The sequence below is a fragment of the Anas platyrhynchos genome, chromosome 5 (genome assembly GCF_047663525.1).
Source record: "Anas platyrhynchos isolate ZD024472 breed Pekin duck chromosome 5, IASCAAS_PekinDuck_T2T, whole genome shotgun sequence".
Lineage (NCBI taxonomy): Eukaryota > Metazoa > Chordata > Aves > Anseriformes > Anatidae > Anas > Anas platyrhynchos.
The window spans coordinates 54,942,982-54,957,851 of record NC_092591.1 but is presented as its reverse complement, the minus strand read 5'-3'; the positions used below and the strand labels follow the sequence as shown (position 1 = coordinate 54,957,851).

Sequence of the window (14,870 nt, the reverse complement as noted above, 5' to 3'; positions counted from 1 at the left end):
TAAGACTTGTGGATTTCACTCTTACATACCTGTAGCAATTATTATGGAATTTATTGTAAGAAGAGAGAGTGATTAGACCTCCCCATGCTGCAGATAAGGAGAAGAAAATCTGAGTGGCAGCATCCTTCCAAACCTAAGTAAGAAAGAGAGGAGAGGAAATAACATTGGCTTCAGGAAGAAGAATTAGAAAGACCGGTAACACTAATCGTCACTGTTGGGGATTAACATGCAAACAGTTAATCCTCTTAACCGGTGAAATAATTTTAGAGAAATGGATGCAAATAAAATAGCGTTTACAAGTGAAATCCTGCCCTGAAATACACAGTGTCCATTTGATTAGGAGTACTCTTCTTGTTCACTCAAAGTAAAATGATATTACCTTTGCCATTCAACACAATGTGTTACTTGTTACATATCAGTCTAAATAAGTTCAAAGGAAATACAAATCAAGAGGAAAAACTTGCATTGGGCACTGATGGTTTATCCAACAGTTACGTTATCTTCTTGATAAAATCAAGAACCTCAGCACTGTTGAATGTACTACTTATCAGTGACATTACATTCCAATTAGGGTAAATTTCTGTTGTGAAATGTACGTCAAATAGCATAGTATAAGGTAGGGCCGTTCAGACTGGGCCTTATTTCCTCCCTTCAGAAGACAACACGTGCTCAGCCAAGTCTCTCTTTAAAAATATATAGCATTTCAAATAAATAATGTAAATAGAAAGTACTGCTTGTTCCATACTGCTTGATATTCGTGGTTCTTTAAAGCCTTAGATGCATTTAGATAAAATATTTCTGAACTGACTAGAATTTCCAAGGAACTGGTCTTATTTATGAAAAATTTTCAAAATGTTCCAAGCACTGGTATTTCTATTTACAGGCTTTCTTACAAGTTCCGATTTTCCACCAAAGTGTGTTGTGCAGAAATGGAGCTGGACATATATGCACAAAATTCAGGTGTTCCTGTGCACACTAACTAGTTTGAAGGTACTACTTGAACGCTACTTCAAAAGACACCAGCCAGTAAGGAGTCAACATTTCACCTGTCTGCGTGTAATATACAGCTATTAATTTCTGGTACACCACAGAGAAATTTAAAAGCAGAAATCCACTTGAATATTCTTGAACACTTACCTAGGGTTATACACCTGGTGTGTACAGATAGCCCCATTTTGCAAAAGGCAACAGTTCTCACATCCATTTTTGCACCCCAGGGAATCCAAAAATGCTCGTACTTAATGCATAAAGTCTATATTGTTTGCTCAAGATTTAATACTCTATCACCAAAGGACTAAAATACCTAAATACCTGCTGTTTAAAGAGATAAGGACATTAAGAGTTGCAGAATTCCCCACTGCTATTGACAGAGGAAGGAATTTCTTAGGACAGATTTCTTGAGATGTTTCTAAAAGTTGCTTTTTCTGCAGAACAGAGTCTGAATTCCAAGTTTCAGCTCAGGCTTCAATTCAGTCTCCAGCCTCAGGACAATTGAGAATAAAATTTAGGAAGCCAAGTGCTCCTGCACCATTTCATGCAAGTATGTGAGCCATGTGTGGATTCATGTCTACACCAATACAAACCACGTGTATTTTTGTAGCGTGTTTTACCAGTTTAATTGGCAACAAGCAGCTTCTTAGAATTCAGTGGAAATCATGAATGAGAAAGCAGAGGTGAAGCATTCGTACAAGTCAATCTTTTCTAAAGAGCAAAGCCGGGTACCAAATTCCTTAACTCTGTCCTGTACTACACAGAAAGTAACATTATTTCTTATAATACAGGTAGTACAATGATCACAGCTGTTGAGGGAAGAGGTGCTAGAGTACCTTGTATAATTTGATTTTGTTTCGTGTCTCGCAGTCAGTCTTCAAAACTGCATTATATTCTCAGCATCTCTAAAGAATTTTCTAGACAAACGCAGACAGGCTTATTATGTTACCTATTAAAAACCTCACATTTGCTCAAATCAAAGCAGCATCCACTCAGACACCAGCACATGAAAATCTGTACTTCCTTTTTAATTCCCCATTTCCCAAATGCGCTTAGTCTAAGAGATTCAGGTGAAATATTAAATATGAAGTAAATACCATATCTGTAACAACATACATTATAAAAGGTATGTGCAGACAAATGACAAACATCCACTGTAACAGCACTCCATAGAGGTGAAGAACAGGACTGCACAGATGCACTGCCTCTGCACACAGCAAACGCTTGCAACAGACACTAAGTGAGAAATCTGTAAGTTATTCATGCCATCAGGAGTTACAATTGCAATAATAAGCCCACCATAGCATCAATTAGCTTCTCCCACTTGGGTGTGATGAAGTACCAGATTCCAGCTCCAGCTCCAGGTAGAGTTACACCTCTTATAAGAAGGATGATGAGAACTACGTAGGGGAACGTAGCTGTGAAGTACACCACCTGCAGAGACCAAAGAGGTCATTGAAAGGTTATATGAGAAGGGGAGTGGGAGAGTGGAAGCATTTCAACTTAGGCCTTAAAAGGGTAATTACTCAGGATCAGAGACAACAGGGGATAAGACTAGCAAGGCAACAGGCTTATTTCCCAGAATATCTGACAGAGTCAACATCTTTTGCAGAACTTCTCGCTGCTAGTGACAGGAATGATATCAATAGCAACAGTGGTAATAATACCTGGGATTCTAGAGAGAGAGGGGAAAAAACAAGGTGAGTAAAGACTGGAGAGCAGTATTAAGTTCAAGCTGAATGGAAATACTGTGTTTGATCCTTGTCCAGATAAATACTAACACAGCTCACTGGAAATGAAATGAGCAATGCCAGTAAATGGCACCTAAAGCCCTGATCTTTTCCCGATGTATTTCTCTGTATTTAACTCAACCTAAAGATTTTGTATTACTTTGTACCTCCTAATAATTACATATCACCATGACAATGTTTATGGGCCCAATGAAAAAAAAAAGTCAGCGTAACAATCAAGATACACCAAATGACTGTTAAATGCACAACAGAGGTTGTGTGCTTAATGTCTTCATAATTATCTAGTACAGAGCAGAGCTCTCTCTGTAGTCAAATAAAATGCCAAGTTGCAATGAGCTAGGCTGCACACTCTTCAAAAGCATTTTAAAACCTTTTGCACTTCAACCTCGCAGCCTTACAGGGGCCAGAATCCTCTGAGCTGAGGTGACTTTTGGAACTGCTCTCCCAACTTCCCCCTTGCTGTTTCAAGAAGCTGCATTTTGTGCAGTGAATGAAATTCCATTCAATTGTCAGAAGAGATTCAATCCATTTCTGTCTAAGCAATATTCCTGAGAAATACCTTCAGAGTTTAAAGCAAAGTGCATATACATCAATGAAACAACACGTAACACATTCTTGTCTTCATTTGTATTTCAGAAGCTACTTCTTTCTTCGTAGATAGGATTTTATTATTTATTGTACTTAAGCGTATCATTTCTGCAATGACTGGTATTTAAATGATGTAATATTCAAACAGCATTACACAATTAATACGTAATCATTGTTCATCAAGAAAGGAACTAGGTTTAAATCAATAATGGCAAGCGGAAGCCAGCTGTTAAGGTTCAATAAAATTACTATAATCACTCAAGTCTACACTGAGAAAAAAATGAAGATACTCATTTCAAGAGAAGAGCTTTTCCCCTATTAGGCAATCAAACTTAGCAACATTAGCATGTCTATCCAACTTCAGTAAAAAAAACAAATGGCTCAAACAATAGAAAAACTCTAATCTAGAAGGCTTGACTGTATGGAGCATTCACACTACTTCAGCCCCAAGAAAGGTTTTACACAGACTTATCTAGCTAGTCCAGCAGAGCATCATTTCCACTCTTCATTTTAAAACAAGTGTACTTTAGGATTCTTAAATTAACTGGAACATAATTGAGCTATCCTGATACACATCGTTCAGGGATTTGTGCCTGCTCAACTAGTTTTTATGGTGAACCTAGATGCTATTTTGTCATTTAGATAGGACCTACACAACTTCTTCAGCAGGTTAGTTGTCCCCACATGGTACTGTACTAACAAGAATATTGAGTCCTCCAAGACCAGTTGACTTTCTTCATCTGATCCCCAGCATATTAAATAGACAGACCCATATGGCTGAAATTGACCACTGCGGGCACCTTCCTGAGAGCTGCCTGAGGAGCCAGACACAACTGTTTGCAGACTGACAGATCTCACTTTGCATTATTATGTTTGTTAGAGGCAGCAAGAACCACAGGGCCACGTATTGACAGTTACCGGAATGATTTCCACTTGCCCCCTCACTACAATCACCTAACCATCAATAGCAGTTTCTTATCCCTGGCACCAAGGAGCCAGTATTTCTTTTGGCCGCTACGCCTGTCTTACCTAATATCTCCTGCCACATCCAAACCCAAGTTATTCTCCTCTACATCTTCTGTTTCCTGGCTCTGGCCTTTCATGAAACAGTTTTTCCTGTCACACTACATGTAATAAAAAACAAAAAACACTCAACTTTCCCCTTGTACTCAAGTCTCTGGATTTTCTGCTCATTTCCAAGCTAGCTCATAACAGATGTTGTCAGCTTCTAGATGCAAAGGGGTGGCTTGAAGTTAGCTACCCGGTGACAAACTGTAGAAAATTCATAGCTGCCTCTGCACATGCATTACCTTTAACACAGAAAATATATAGTTATTCCATCCCAGTCTTGGCATTTTGCTTTGTTTCATTTGTGGGATGGTTTTTTTTTTGTTTTTGGGTGTTGTTTTTTTGAGTGTGTGTGTTGTTGTTTGTTGTTTTTTTTTTTGTGTGTGTGTGTGTGTTGTTTATTTGTTTTTGGGGGGAGGCATTTTTTCAGCCTACAATTATTAAATGAACTGCATTTATCCTGTGGTATCATCTAACTTTTTGACCTACAAGCTAATTACAATGGCATTGAAGTCTCAGATATTGCATTGCTACAAGTGCCATGAAAAACACCCAAAGCAGTGCTGCTGCTGAAAAAAAAAAAAAAAGGGTTGCATTTCCCTGCGCAGACAGCTGCCTAGACAATTAAGATGCCTGCACTTGCATGTCCATGAGAGCACATATTCCCTCTTTGTATGGCTGCTGGTTAGGACGCAGGGCAGAAAGCTGAACATCAGAGAGGCAGAGGAGAACATGACACGGAAGTATAGGAGGGAGATGGGAGATGTCAGAAACAGAAAAAGGGAGCTGGATTACTGCAAGTTTTAGGAAGAGGCATGAAGTAGTTGGGAAAACAGGATACATACTGTCACAGCTCAAACACCACAGAATGATTTAAGTTCAGTTCTGATTTTAAAATACGTTGCTTAACATCTTAGTGTACATCATAATTTCCCAGATTACAGTGACACCTGAGGTGACTGCGGGATTTCCGATGAATGCCACACACACTAGGGCACTGTTTCTGCCATCCAACTGCTAAGCACAGCTGAAGGGCTCATTTTCAAGTTTCCAAGTATTAGGGATCAAATGCTAAACCTGATTTCCAAAATTATCTTTTTAATGTTTTAGCTAGATAGGAAAACAGGAACAGGAAAAAAAGGCATTTCATTAATATGTAGCCATTCGTTGAAAACAAATTTCAGTAGTTCATTGCCTTAAACAAGAGCGTGATTCCCTCAAAGCAGGATACTGCTTTCCTCTAAGCGTATGATTGCAAATATTTTTCTTACTTTTCCTGATGACTTGATTCCTTTAGCAAGGGAGGCATATACAATCACCCAGGCTAGGAAAAGAGACAGTGCCAAGGGCCATCTAATCTCACCAGGATATTCTATCCCAGCTGAAATCTTCAATACAAAGTACCTAAAAATTAAAATAAAAAGAAATTAAACTAAAATTAAAAAGGAAAAAAAATAATGACAGCAACTGCAGGCAGTAATTCAGTGCTAATTCCCACGGTACGTAGTTCTGCTTTAGCGTTCTCAGTGGCTTCTCCAGAAGGTTCGAGTGAATGTCACCATGTATTATTTTATTTATCTGCATTGCAGTAGGAGATAAAAATGCCATGCACGGGCCAACACCCCAGCTGTGCTAAGCACCAGAGGAAAAGAACAAAAATAATGCAGTGTTTAAAAATTATCTTTCATTGTTAATATGCATAAAGTGTATCATTTATCATTCTTAAATATTTTATTTCTGGTCTTCTAAATAGTTACTTCTTGTATTACTGGTTGATTATCTGTATTACTAGAGATTTTTACTAGAGATTTTAGAGAAAGTAACGTAATATTTCAAAGGAAAGATCTTACTTGAAGTATTCTTCACTTCCGCTGACAAATGTTTTGTTTCCTTCACTGGTGAAGTTAACCATAGTCAAGTTTGGATAGGCACTCATACAGAAAGTAGAGTTCTTGATTTGGATTTTTGGTTGGTCACCAATAATGCATGAATCTGGGAGAGAAAAAAAAAAAAGGAAAATAACTTGTCTGGATTTACAGACTGGGTGCAAAACAACAATAAAAAGCATTCTATTGTACACATCACTTGAGTTTCAGTTTTGCATTAGGTTTCTGTAGCAATGCTATAAGGCTCAGAGTACTAGGTCTTAAAATGCCTCACGGTTTTTCCCTTTACACCCAAATGCTCAAGGTAGTAAAGAGTCTGGACCAAAAGCAGTTACAGGCAAGGGCTTGCAATAGGGGGTCACTATCTAGTCTTCCTTTCTACACCACGTCAATACAACTACAGGGATGCGCATAAGCTCAGCTCCAAACCAGGGATGTGTGTCACTGGAAACAGGAGATGAGACTGGACAGGATTTTACCCCACACCAAACACCCTGCGCAGCACAGGCACCTTTCAGCTGCAAAGATTTCTTTGTGGTTTGTTTGGTTTTTTTTTGTTGGTTTTTTTTTTTTTTTTTGACATTACAGTTCTGAACTTACATCTACCCTTGATGGTGAAAACATTTAAAAAAAAAAAAAGGTAGCAAATGAATTGCTCCAAGCCACCTGGGTAGCACTCCCTGCCCTGGGCTGGGCACCGCAGCCCCCGCTGGCAGCAGGGAAAGAGCTGGGAAGACCCAAAAGTGTATCCCAACTCACCTAGTAAAAGTTTGTTCTTATCTTTACAATCTGGTGTGTTCCAGGGGTTATTACAAGAAGCCCAAGGCAGCACGGGCACAAAGGAGGCAAACAGGTAGAAGAGTGTGTAGCACAAGATGATGTTGTAGTAGATGGCTATCAGGACGGAGATGATGAGCATCGCAATGCCGCAGCCTAGGAAAGAGCAGAGGGAGCCCAGAGGGGGCCACCATCACCACTGCCCGCACAGGAAGCCACAAGGGGTGCGGGTGGCAGGGGGGGCTCACCTTGCAAGGCAGGGATGGCTTTCCACACCGACACGGGGCCCTGGCTGGCGAACTGCCCCAGGGAGACCTCCAAGAAGAAAATGGGGATCCCAGCAAGCGCCAGCATCATCAAATAGGGGATGAGGAACGCACCTTTTGGGGGGAGAAATGACAGCCTGCTCAGCCCCAGCCCGGGCAGCCATCCCTGCCATCCCCAGCCCCAGCAGAAATGGGAGAGCAGGGTTTTGCATTTCCAGCATCCACTTGAGGCAGCAGTGTTGTATTAGAGAAGCCCCCACACATGCTTTTATTTTGTATGTTTAACGGCAAGCTTACCTTTTATTTATTTTATTTTTTTATTATTTTTTTTCCCAATATTGAGGTGTTCCAAATGGTGAGTTCTCACCTCCAACAGCTCGGGAAGAGCCCGCACAACCTCTCTAAGGTCCGAAGCCCCCCACGGTGGCCTCCCCAGCTAGCACTCATTGCAGGTGTTTTTTTAGGACAAGCGCCACCTTATAACAAAATCTTGTCACAACTCGTCTACTTTGACTACTGAACACCAGCTTTCCCCCAAACCAAAGCCAAGCAAAGCAACAAAAAGCCCCCAGCGAGGATTTTCGCCAGGTGTGACGGTGCAGTGCGGGTCCCGGGGGTGCCCGGCTCGGCGTCCCCGACCTCCGCTCCCCTCGTGCTTATCCCCACCGCAGAGGGGGGGGGGGCAGCTCAGCCACGTACGGAACTGCAGGTAGAGAGACAGGAAAAAGCCATCATACCTCCCCCATTCTTAAAGGCCAGGTACGGGAACCTCCAGACATTGCCCAGCCCCACTGCATAACCCACCATGGAGAGGATGAAATCCAGCTTGCTAGACCAGTTCCCTCGGGCTTTATTTTCATCCCCTACATCGTCTTCCTAAACGGGGGGAAAGGAGGAAAAAAAGAAAAAAAGAAAAAGATCGGACAAGAGCTACGCTTGCAAACGAGCATCGCGGAGCCGCACCAGGGGCACCCTCCCCTGCAGCCGCATCTGCCCGAGAAATTAGGCTTTTCTGTCGTGCCCCCCTCCTCCGGCTGCTCCCGAGGGAAGGAAAACGTCTGCTGCAGCCCTGGGATGGGGGGGCTCTGACAGCCCCGCTGCCCGCCCCCCAGCTGGCTCCTCCGGGGGCGAAGGGCGCAGGGCTCGGCTCGCCGCTGCCTTCCCGGGGGGCAGCCCCTGCAATGCGCCGCGCCCGGCCGGGGGCGATGCCCTGGGGACAGGCTCTGCTGCTGCAGCGGAGGGCTTTTTGCCCCCGATTTCTGTCGGGACAAACACAGGCAGGACCGTACGCCCACTCCTCTCCGCAGGACCAGAGCCTCGGCTGGCTCTCGGCTCAGCACCGGGAGGGTCCCCTCTCTTCCCAGCTCCTGCCCCATCCCCGACCTGCTCCCAACTGCTCCCCGAGCGGGCGCTGAGGGCCGAGCATCCCTTAATCCCTTATTACCGGGGGCCGAGAACCCCGGGGAGGAGGCTCTTACCCCCTCCACTCTGCCGGGAAGGACAGAAGTGTTGCCATCCGTGCCCAGTACCACGGTGCTCTGGCTCAAGGTCACCCAGGCGCCTTTGGCGTTGTTTTGCTCCAGAGAGCCCTTCCCAAGGTTCAGGGTAGCGTCCCCGTCCGTGCTTTGCAATGCGGGAATTTTGCAGGGGGGAATCGCAGCCTGCCCGGCGGCCCCGGCCCCAGCGGCGTGCTTGTAGGGGAAGCTCTCCCCGGATTCTCTCCGCACCGTGGAGTTGGCTTGCACCGGGGTGCTGCTGAGTTTGCAGATGCCGACCTTGGTCCTGTCGAAATCGTTTGGCTTGGCTTCTTCGGAGGGAAACGTTTTGGGGTCGTTGGAGAGCGAGCGGGGCAGCCTGGCCATCGCGGCGGGGGCTTGCGGCGGGGCATTTTGCGGCTCCTCCTCGGGGCTCCCTCTTCCAGCTCCCGCACCTTCGTTTGGTCCAGGAGCAACCGCGTCGGGGCTGTTGGCGAGCTGCTTGTTCATCTCCCTTTGACTGGCGTAATCCTAAAACAATATCACATATTTTACCGAACGGATTAAAAAAAAAAAACGTTTGGACGGCAGGATTTTTTTTTTTTTTTTTTTTTTTTTTTACCGATTGCTTCCCTCGTGCGCAAAACGCGTCTGCTAGAAAATCGGGATTAAAACCTGGGTGAATTTCGGGGTGCCCGGTTCCGCTGCTTGCCCTCTCGTTCAGCGTTAATATTCTGGCGGAGAAAGCAGCGAGGAACGAAAAAAACAAGCAAACAAACAAACAGCGGCTGCAAACCCGCAACTGGAGTTTTAGATAAATGTTCCTACAGCACTGCGCCGCCAGACCTCGTTAGATTGCACATCACGAGCGTAGGATGCTCCCTTCCCTATCACCAGTGTAGAAAGATTCTTTAATTTTACGCCCCATTTCCTTTCTGTCATTCAACAATGCACATCGGCTTTTCTCCCCCCTACCTTTTTTTTTTTTTCCTTCATACAGGCAATAGACAAGCTGCCCTGTAGGCAGCCAGGGATGTTAAAAAAAAAAAAAAACAAAACAGCGAAATAGTGCTGGGGAGCGTTTCTGAGCCGGCTGCCACCTCTCAAAACCCGACAGCAAGCCGGGGAAATGGGGAAACAACCGCACCACCACCTCGGGATCACGGCCGTCAGCAGCTGGCTTCCCTTCTGATTTTTCTTCGTTTTTAGAGGTGTGTGAGTCGAAAACGTGTTTTGAACCATTCTCCTGTACGCTAAATAGATTATTGACGACACCACCGTTTTCCAACAATTTAAAATTAAATTTCACAATATATTATTATTATTTAACCTTAAGGACCCCGCGGGCAATGCCTCCCTTTCCCATCCCTTAAAAATTTTCTTTCCCGATGCACCCTGCCTCCGGACCCCCATGCACCAAGGCTTCCCAGTACTGCCTCCGCCGTGCCTGCCGCAAGTCCTGGCTGCACCTGCGGCACCTCCGGCTGCTCCCCCAGCCCGTGGGGGCACGGAGCAGTGCCCCTGTCCCCGGGTGGGGTGACAGCCGCCCCTCTGCCTTGCAAGGAGAGGAAGACAGCGGCAGGTAAACGAGGCGGGCGCAGGGCAGCCAGCACAGAACTCACCGGCGAAGCCTCCCCTCGAGCCCTTCTAAGTGTCGAAGGAAAGAAATGAAGCGCTTACCATGCCTTAAAATCGAGTCGGTCGAGGTAAAAAGAGCAGTAGAGGCAATTGACAGACTGGATTTTGCTCAGTCCAGAGCAAAGCTTCTATACTTCCTTGGGAAAGCCTGGGTTTGCGTCAGTGCATAGCAAGGTGCCCTTCGTTTGACATTTTCGTGATAATAAGAGTTTGATAAATCATTACCCTTGGATTCAGATTTTAAAGGGACAACCAGAAGCCTGAGCGCCGGCTAGCTGTCACTCATGCGGCAGTGGGATTGCGTGTCCCGTGTGACTCATGGGGGGATGATTACTAAACCAGATCCTGCAGGAGCACACAACTTTCTTGCTGGTTATTAGGGGCAGCACGAGAAACACGTACTACTGCGTCCAAAAGAAGAGCAAAGGGGGGGAAAAACCGGCCAGTTCTGCCCCTCTCCCCCCTCCCGTGTGGTCCATCCCATTATTCTGCATTCCTGCAGTTCACATGGGATCGAAAGTTAAAACAGCTTATATATATGAAAAAATCCACATTATATATATATATATATATATATATATATATATATATATATATCAAGTGTATAAATATATATCTCTCCGTATAGCTATTTCCAGAGAGAGATGTTCACTGTGTATATAGTGCACAAACAAGTTAATTGTGTGTCCCCTGGTCTCCCTACACCACCGTACAACACCACACCGTCTCTTTTCACCGTGCCTCCTGGGGGGAAGCCCTCAGCCCCAAGTCAGTCAAGGGGACACCCGCCATAAAGCCATCTCCTCTTTCACCAAAGCCACTTAAAGAGTTAAGAGGGAGCGAAAACGACAGCAACTGCAGTCAGGTCGTATGTGTGCTGCCCTCACCCATCAAAGCATTTTTTTTTGTTTGAGAACTGGGGGGAGATTCTCAGCGCTACAAACCCGAAGTTGCGCTGGAATCGTTTTTCCAACGAAGTCATCCACCCATCACCACCTCCCACGCTATTTGCCACCTGAGGGGCTTTCTCGGAGATTTGTTGCTCACGAGTCAGTTTTATTTTCACCCTGAAGAAATTAAAAAAAAAAAAAAAAAAAAGTGCGTTGGCAAATCGGGATGCTCCCTAAGCAACCTTCCCGGTTGTTTTCGCGTCAGAGGAAAAGCTGCTGTTCCCCCGCACACACTCTGCTAGCGTCAGCTTCTCCCGGGGCTATTTTACGTCTTAGCGTAAGCAGTGTGCACCTACTAGGGGGAGGAAGGAGGGGGCTACGCTCCCCGGCACCCCACGCATCTTTGCACGTCCTCGGCTACTGCGGGGCTCGGCGCGCCCCCGGGGCTGCCCGCGGGGACACCAAGTCCCCCCCCGAGCAGTGCCACCCAGAGCACCGCGACAGCAGATGGGAGGGGGGTGAACGAAGCAGAAAATTGTAAAAAATCGTTTCTTTTTTTTTTTTTTTTTCCCCTGCAGCAAAGATCAGCGCGTTTCCCAGGTGGGAAAAATAAATGCTTTCACCTGGCAGCAGAGCTCCCGAGCGTTTTTACGCCACAGCTCGCCTTAACCTCTGCCGCTGCAGCTGCTGAAAATACACTTAAGCATCAACACCTGTTTTTCCACGCACATAATTGTACCAAAATACAGGTGTTTTGCGCACAAATCCTTTTATACAGCCTGCGCTCTGCTCCTCTCTCCAAGCAGATTTCTCCTCCGTTTCCTCCCCTCCCTGCATGCAGCACAGAGCCCCCCAGGAGCAGAGCTCAGGGGGAAGGCAAGCAGCGCTTGGCAGCGGTTCTGAGCTGTTGCAGAGAGCCGCAGAGCCGGCTGCCCACAGCCTGGGCAGGGTGGGAGCCCCGTTATGGTGCCCTTCAGGTTAAAATAACGCCTCTAAAGAAGGCACGGGGTGAATTAAAGCGCCATGGCAGCGCCCCAAGAACCAGGCAGGTCGGGAAGTCCCCGCAGCTCCCCCAGGAGCGCGGGGCTCTCTTGGTGCTGCAGCGAACCGACCCCCCTCGTTCCCCACGGTCGATCCCAAGCCACGTTGTGCCCCAAGCCCTGTTCCTGCCTCCCCGGCAGCACCCAAAGGCCCTGACACCGTTTCGCCCCCACCCAGGAGGGGACGCGGTCTCCGTCAGCCGGTCCCCAGCCACGGCTGGGAGGGGGGGAACCATCGCCAAGTCCCAGAAGCAGGGGTCCGACGCCCCCCTTGCCGACCAGAAAGTTCATTAAAGCGGCTTCTCCGAGCTCCGCCTGGGTTTCCCGAGGCCCCTCACAGCCCTGAGCCCACGGGGACCAAGGGGACACCCCCCAGCCTGTCCAAAACGGGGGACCACCTCCCCCGCTTCCCTGCTGCGACCTGCGGAGCGGAGGAACGAGCGCCTTCGTTTTAATTACTTTGTCAAAGATGAAAAATAGCAATTGATTTTTTTTTCCCATGCCCGCCACCCCTCCTCCTTCCCCCCCTTTGCAGATAAGCAAACGAAGGGGAGGGGGGAGGCGGGACCCCCTTCGGCAGCCCCACAGCGCACCCCCCTCTCCTCTCTGCAACGAAAAGAGGAGCCCGGGGGGCAAGGGGAGGAAAGGGTGCCTGAATTTCAGCTGAATGTCAGCCTCCCAAGGCGGATGGGCACCGCCCGGCCCTGTTATTCAAGGTGAGGGGGCTGGAAGGATGCGCACAAACGGCGGCTGCCGAAGGGGCCGCCCCCGGTCGCCCCCCGCACCCCCTGCGGGTTTTTCCTTGCTCCACAACACGGACCCCAGCCCCATCCCGCTGCCCGCCCTGCAGAAAGGTATTGTGTGTCCCTCCCCCCCTTCCCCCATCAGTGCTGTGCCTTAAGATTTAGGGTTTGGGTTTTTTTTGTTGGCGCATAGCTGTGGCTGTACCCGCTGTCACCATTTAACTCGAGCAGTGCGCAAGGCGCAGCCCACCACAGCATCGCAGTCACCCCAACGAGGAGGCAAAGACAGAGCAAAACCCGTCCCCAGAAGCCAGCTCCTGCTCAGCGATATTCACCTTCACCTGCTTCTCTTTCCCTTCTCGTTCTAACCCCACATGCATGATTTTATAGCCTTAATTCAGCTCAACACCGTGTTTCCAAAGACCCTTTCTTAAGCCAACTATTCCCCGTACCAGGCTGCAGTATTTTGCCTCTCTCAGTTAATTATGTCCAAATAATGAAGAGATGGTCGAAATCTATAAAGTGATAATTACCTGTTATTTTTCTCCCGTGAATGCCTCGGGCTCATCCTGATGTTTATTAGCTATACTGTACTATCTGATGTTCTCGTCTCCATCTGCTCCAACCCGGATAACTCACTGGATTTTCAATAAATTGTTGAAGTCGGGCATCCTCACCAAAAAGAAATCTGTATGCTGCCAGATTTAACTCTTTCAGTGGAGACCACTGTACATAATGGAAAGGAAAAGAAAAGGGGATCAGGTGGGGGGGAAAAGAGAAGCATCTGGAGGAAATTTCTGCACCACTGGCCAAGCATTTATGCTCCTAACAGCTATTTAACCCATACATACATGTTTCTTCATTAGTCTATTTTCCCTAACTGCGGGGCATAATCTCAGTGTAGGGCATAACATACACAGCTTTGAACCTCCACTTGCTGATAGAAAAGGGCTTAAAGTAATAAAATTAGGAAAAAATATTTTAAAAGCCAACAGTACATATATTTAATGAACAAAATGATAAGCAGAAGCTATTTACAGCTCGAAATATATTCCCACGATGTACCCCGGTGCAATGAGGACAAGGACACAGCTTTTCTAGCTCCACAGTGAGCTGCAGGCTTTGCCTCAGCCGGTCCCTGCCCTCAGCAGTCCCCTGACACAGGTGAGGATGAGCTGTCCTAGTACTGCAAACGATAAAAATTCATCTGTTGGAACGCACAGTGCTCAAAACTGGATTACTTCTTTTAATTGTGCAATTGCCTAAGTAGGTTTACCGCAGAAAACAAACAAAAAAAAGCTTCCTTAAGTCAGCTCTTCCTTAAGTCATAGCTCTGTGCAGGGACAGCTGCAGAAATGCCACATAAAGGAGTGCTTTGTAGAGCAATCGGAGTGCTTTGGGATGTCATCAACCAGGTCATTTTATCTCAGTTTTGGCACAAATCTGTCGGGTGTGATGGACCAGACTGCCTGAATTTGTAAGTATCGTACATGTAAGTATGTAAGTATTTGTAGCTATCGTACCTCAGTAACTTCTTACCATGTGAAAACAACATATTGAAGATGCCATATGCGGGGCTGAATTCCTGATCAGAAGTTTGCAAAAAATATTATTTTTTTTTCCCTAAAAATGAGATTATGTTGATTTTCTAGTCAGATGCCCCTGGGAAGACACCATAACCATCACGTGGAGAATAAACCAGATTCTAGCAGACAGCATCCATTTTATCACCTTTCACTCAGTGTCTTAATCACTTTT

General features: G+C 46.3%; 1 protein-coding gene across 1 annotated transcript in view; it reads right to left on the bottom strand.

The window, feature by feature from the left end:
* Positions 1-13,925, bottom strand: part of SLC6A5 (solute carrier family 6 member 5) — a 39,465-nt gene extending 25,540 nt beyond the window's left edge. The window contains exons 1-9 of the mRNA XM_072039145.1: positions 13,646-13,925; positions 8,805-9,332; positions 8,064-8,202; positions 7,309-7,440; positions 7,043-7,216; positions 6,248-6,389; positions 5,669-5,801; positions 2,290-2,424; positions 30-133 (exon numbers count right to left, since the gene is read on the bottom strand). Of these exons, the coding sequence (XP_071895246.1) occupies positions 30-133; positions 2,290-2,424; positions 5,669-5,801; positions 6,248-6,389; positions 7,043-7,216; positions 7,309-7,440; positions 8,064-8,202; positions 8,805-9,311 (1,466 nt within the window). The 5' untranslated portion in view covers positions 9,312-9,332; positions 13,646-13,925. The remainder of the gene's footprint in view (positions 1-29; positions 134-2,289; positions 2,425-5,668; positions 5,802-6,247; positions 6,390-7,042; positions 7,217-7,308; positions 7,441-8,063; positions 8,203-8,804; positions 9,333-13,645) is intronic.
* Positions 13,926-14,870: the final 945 nt, after the last annotated feature.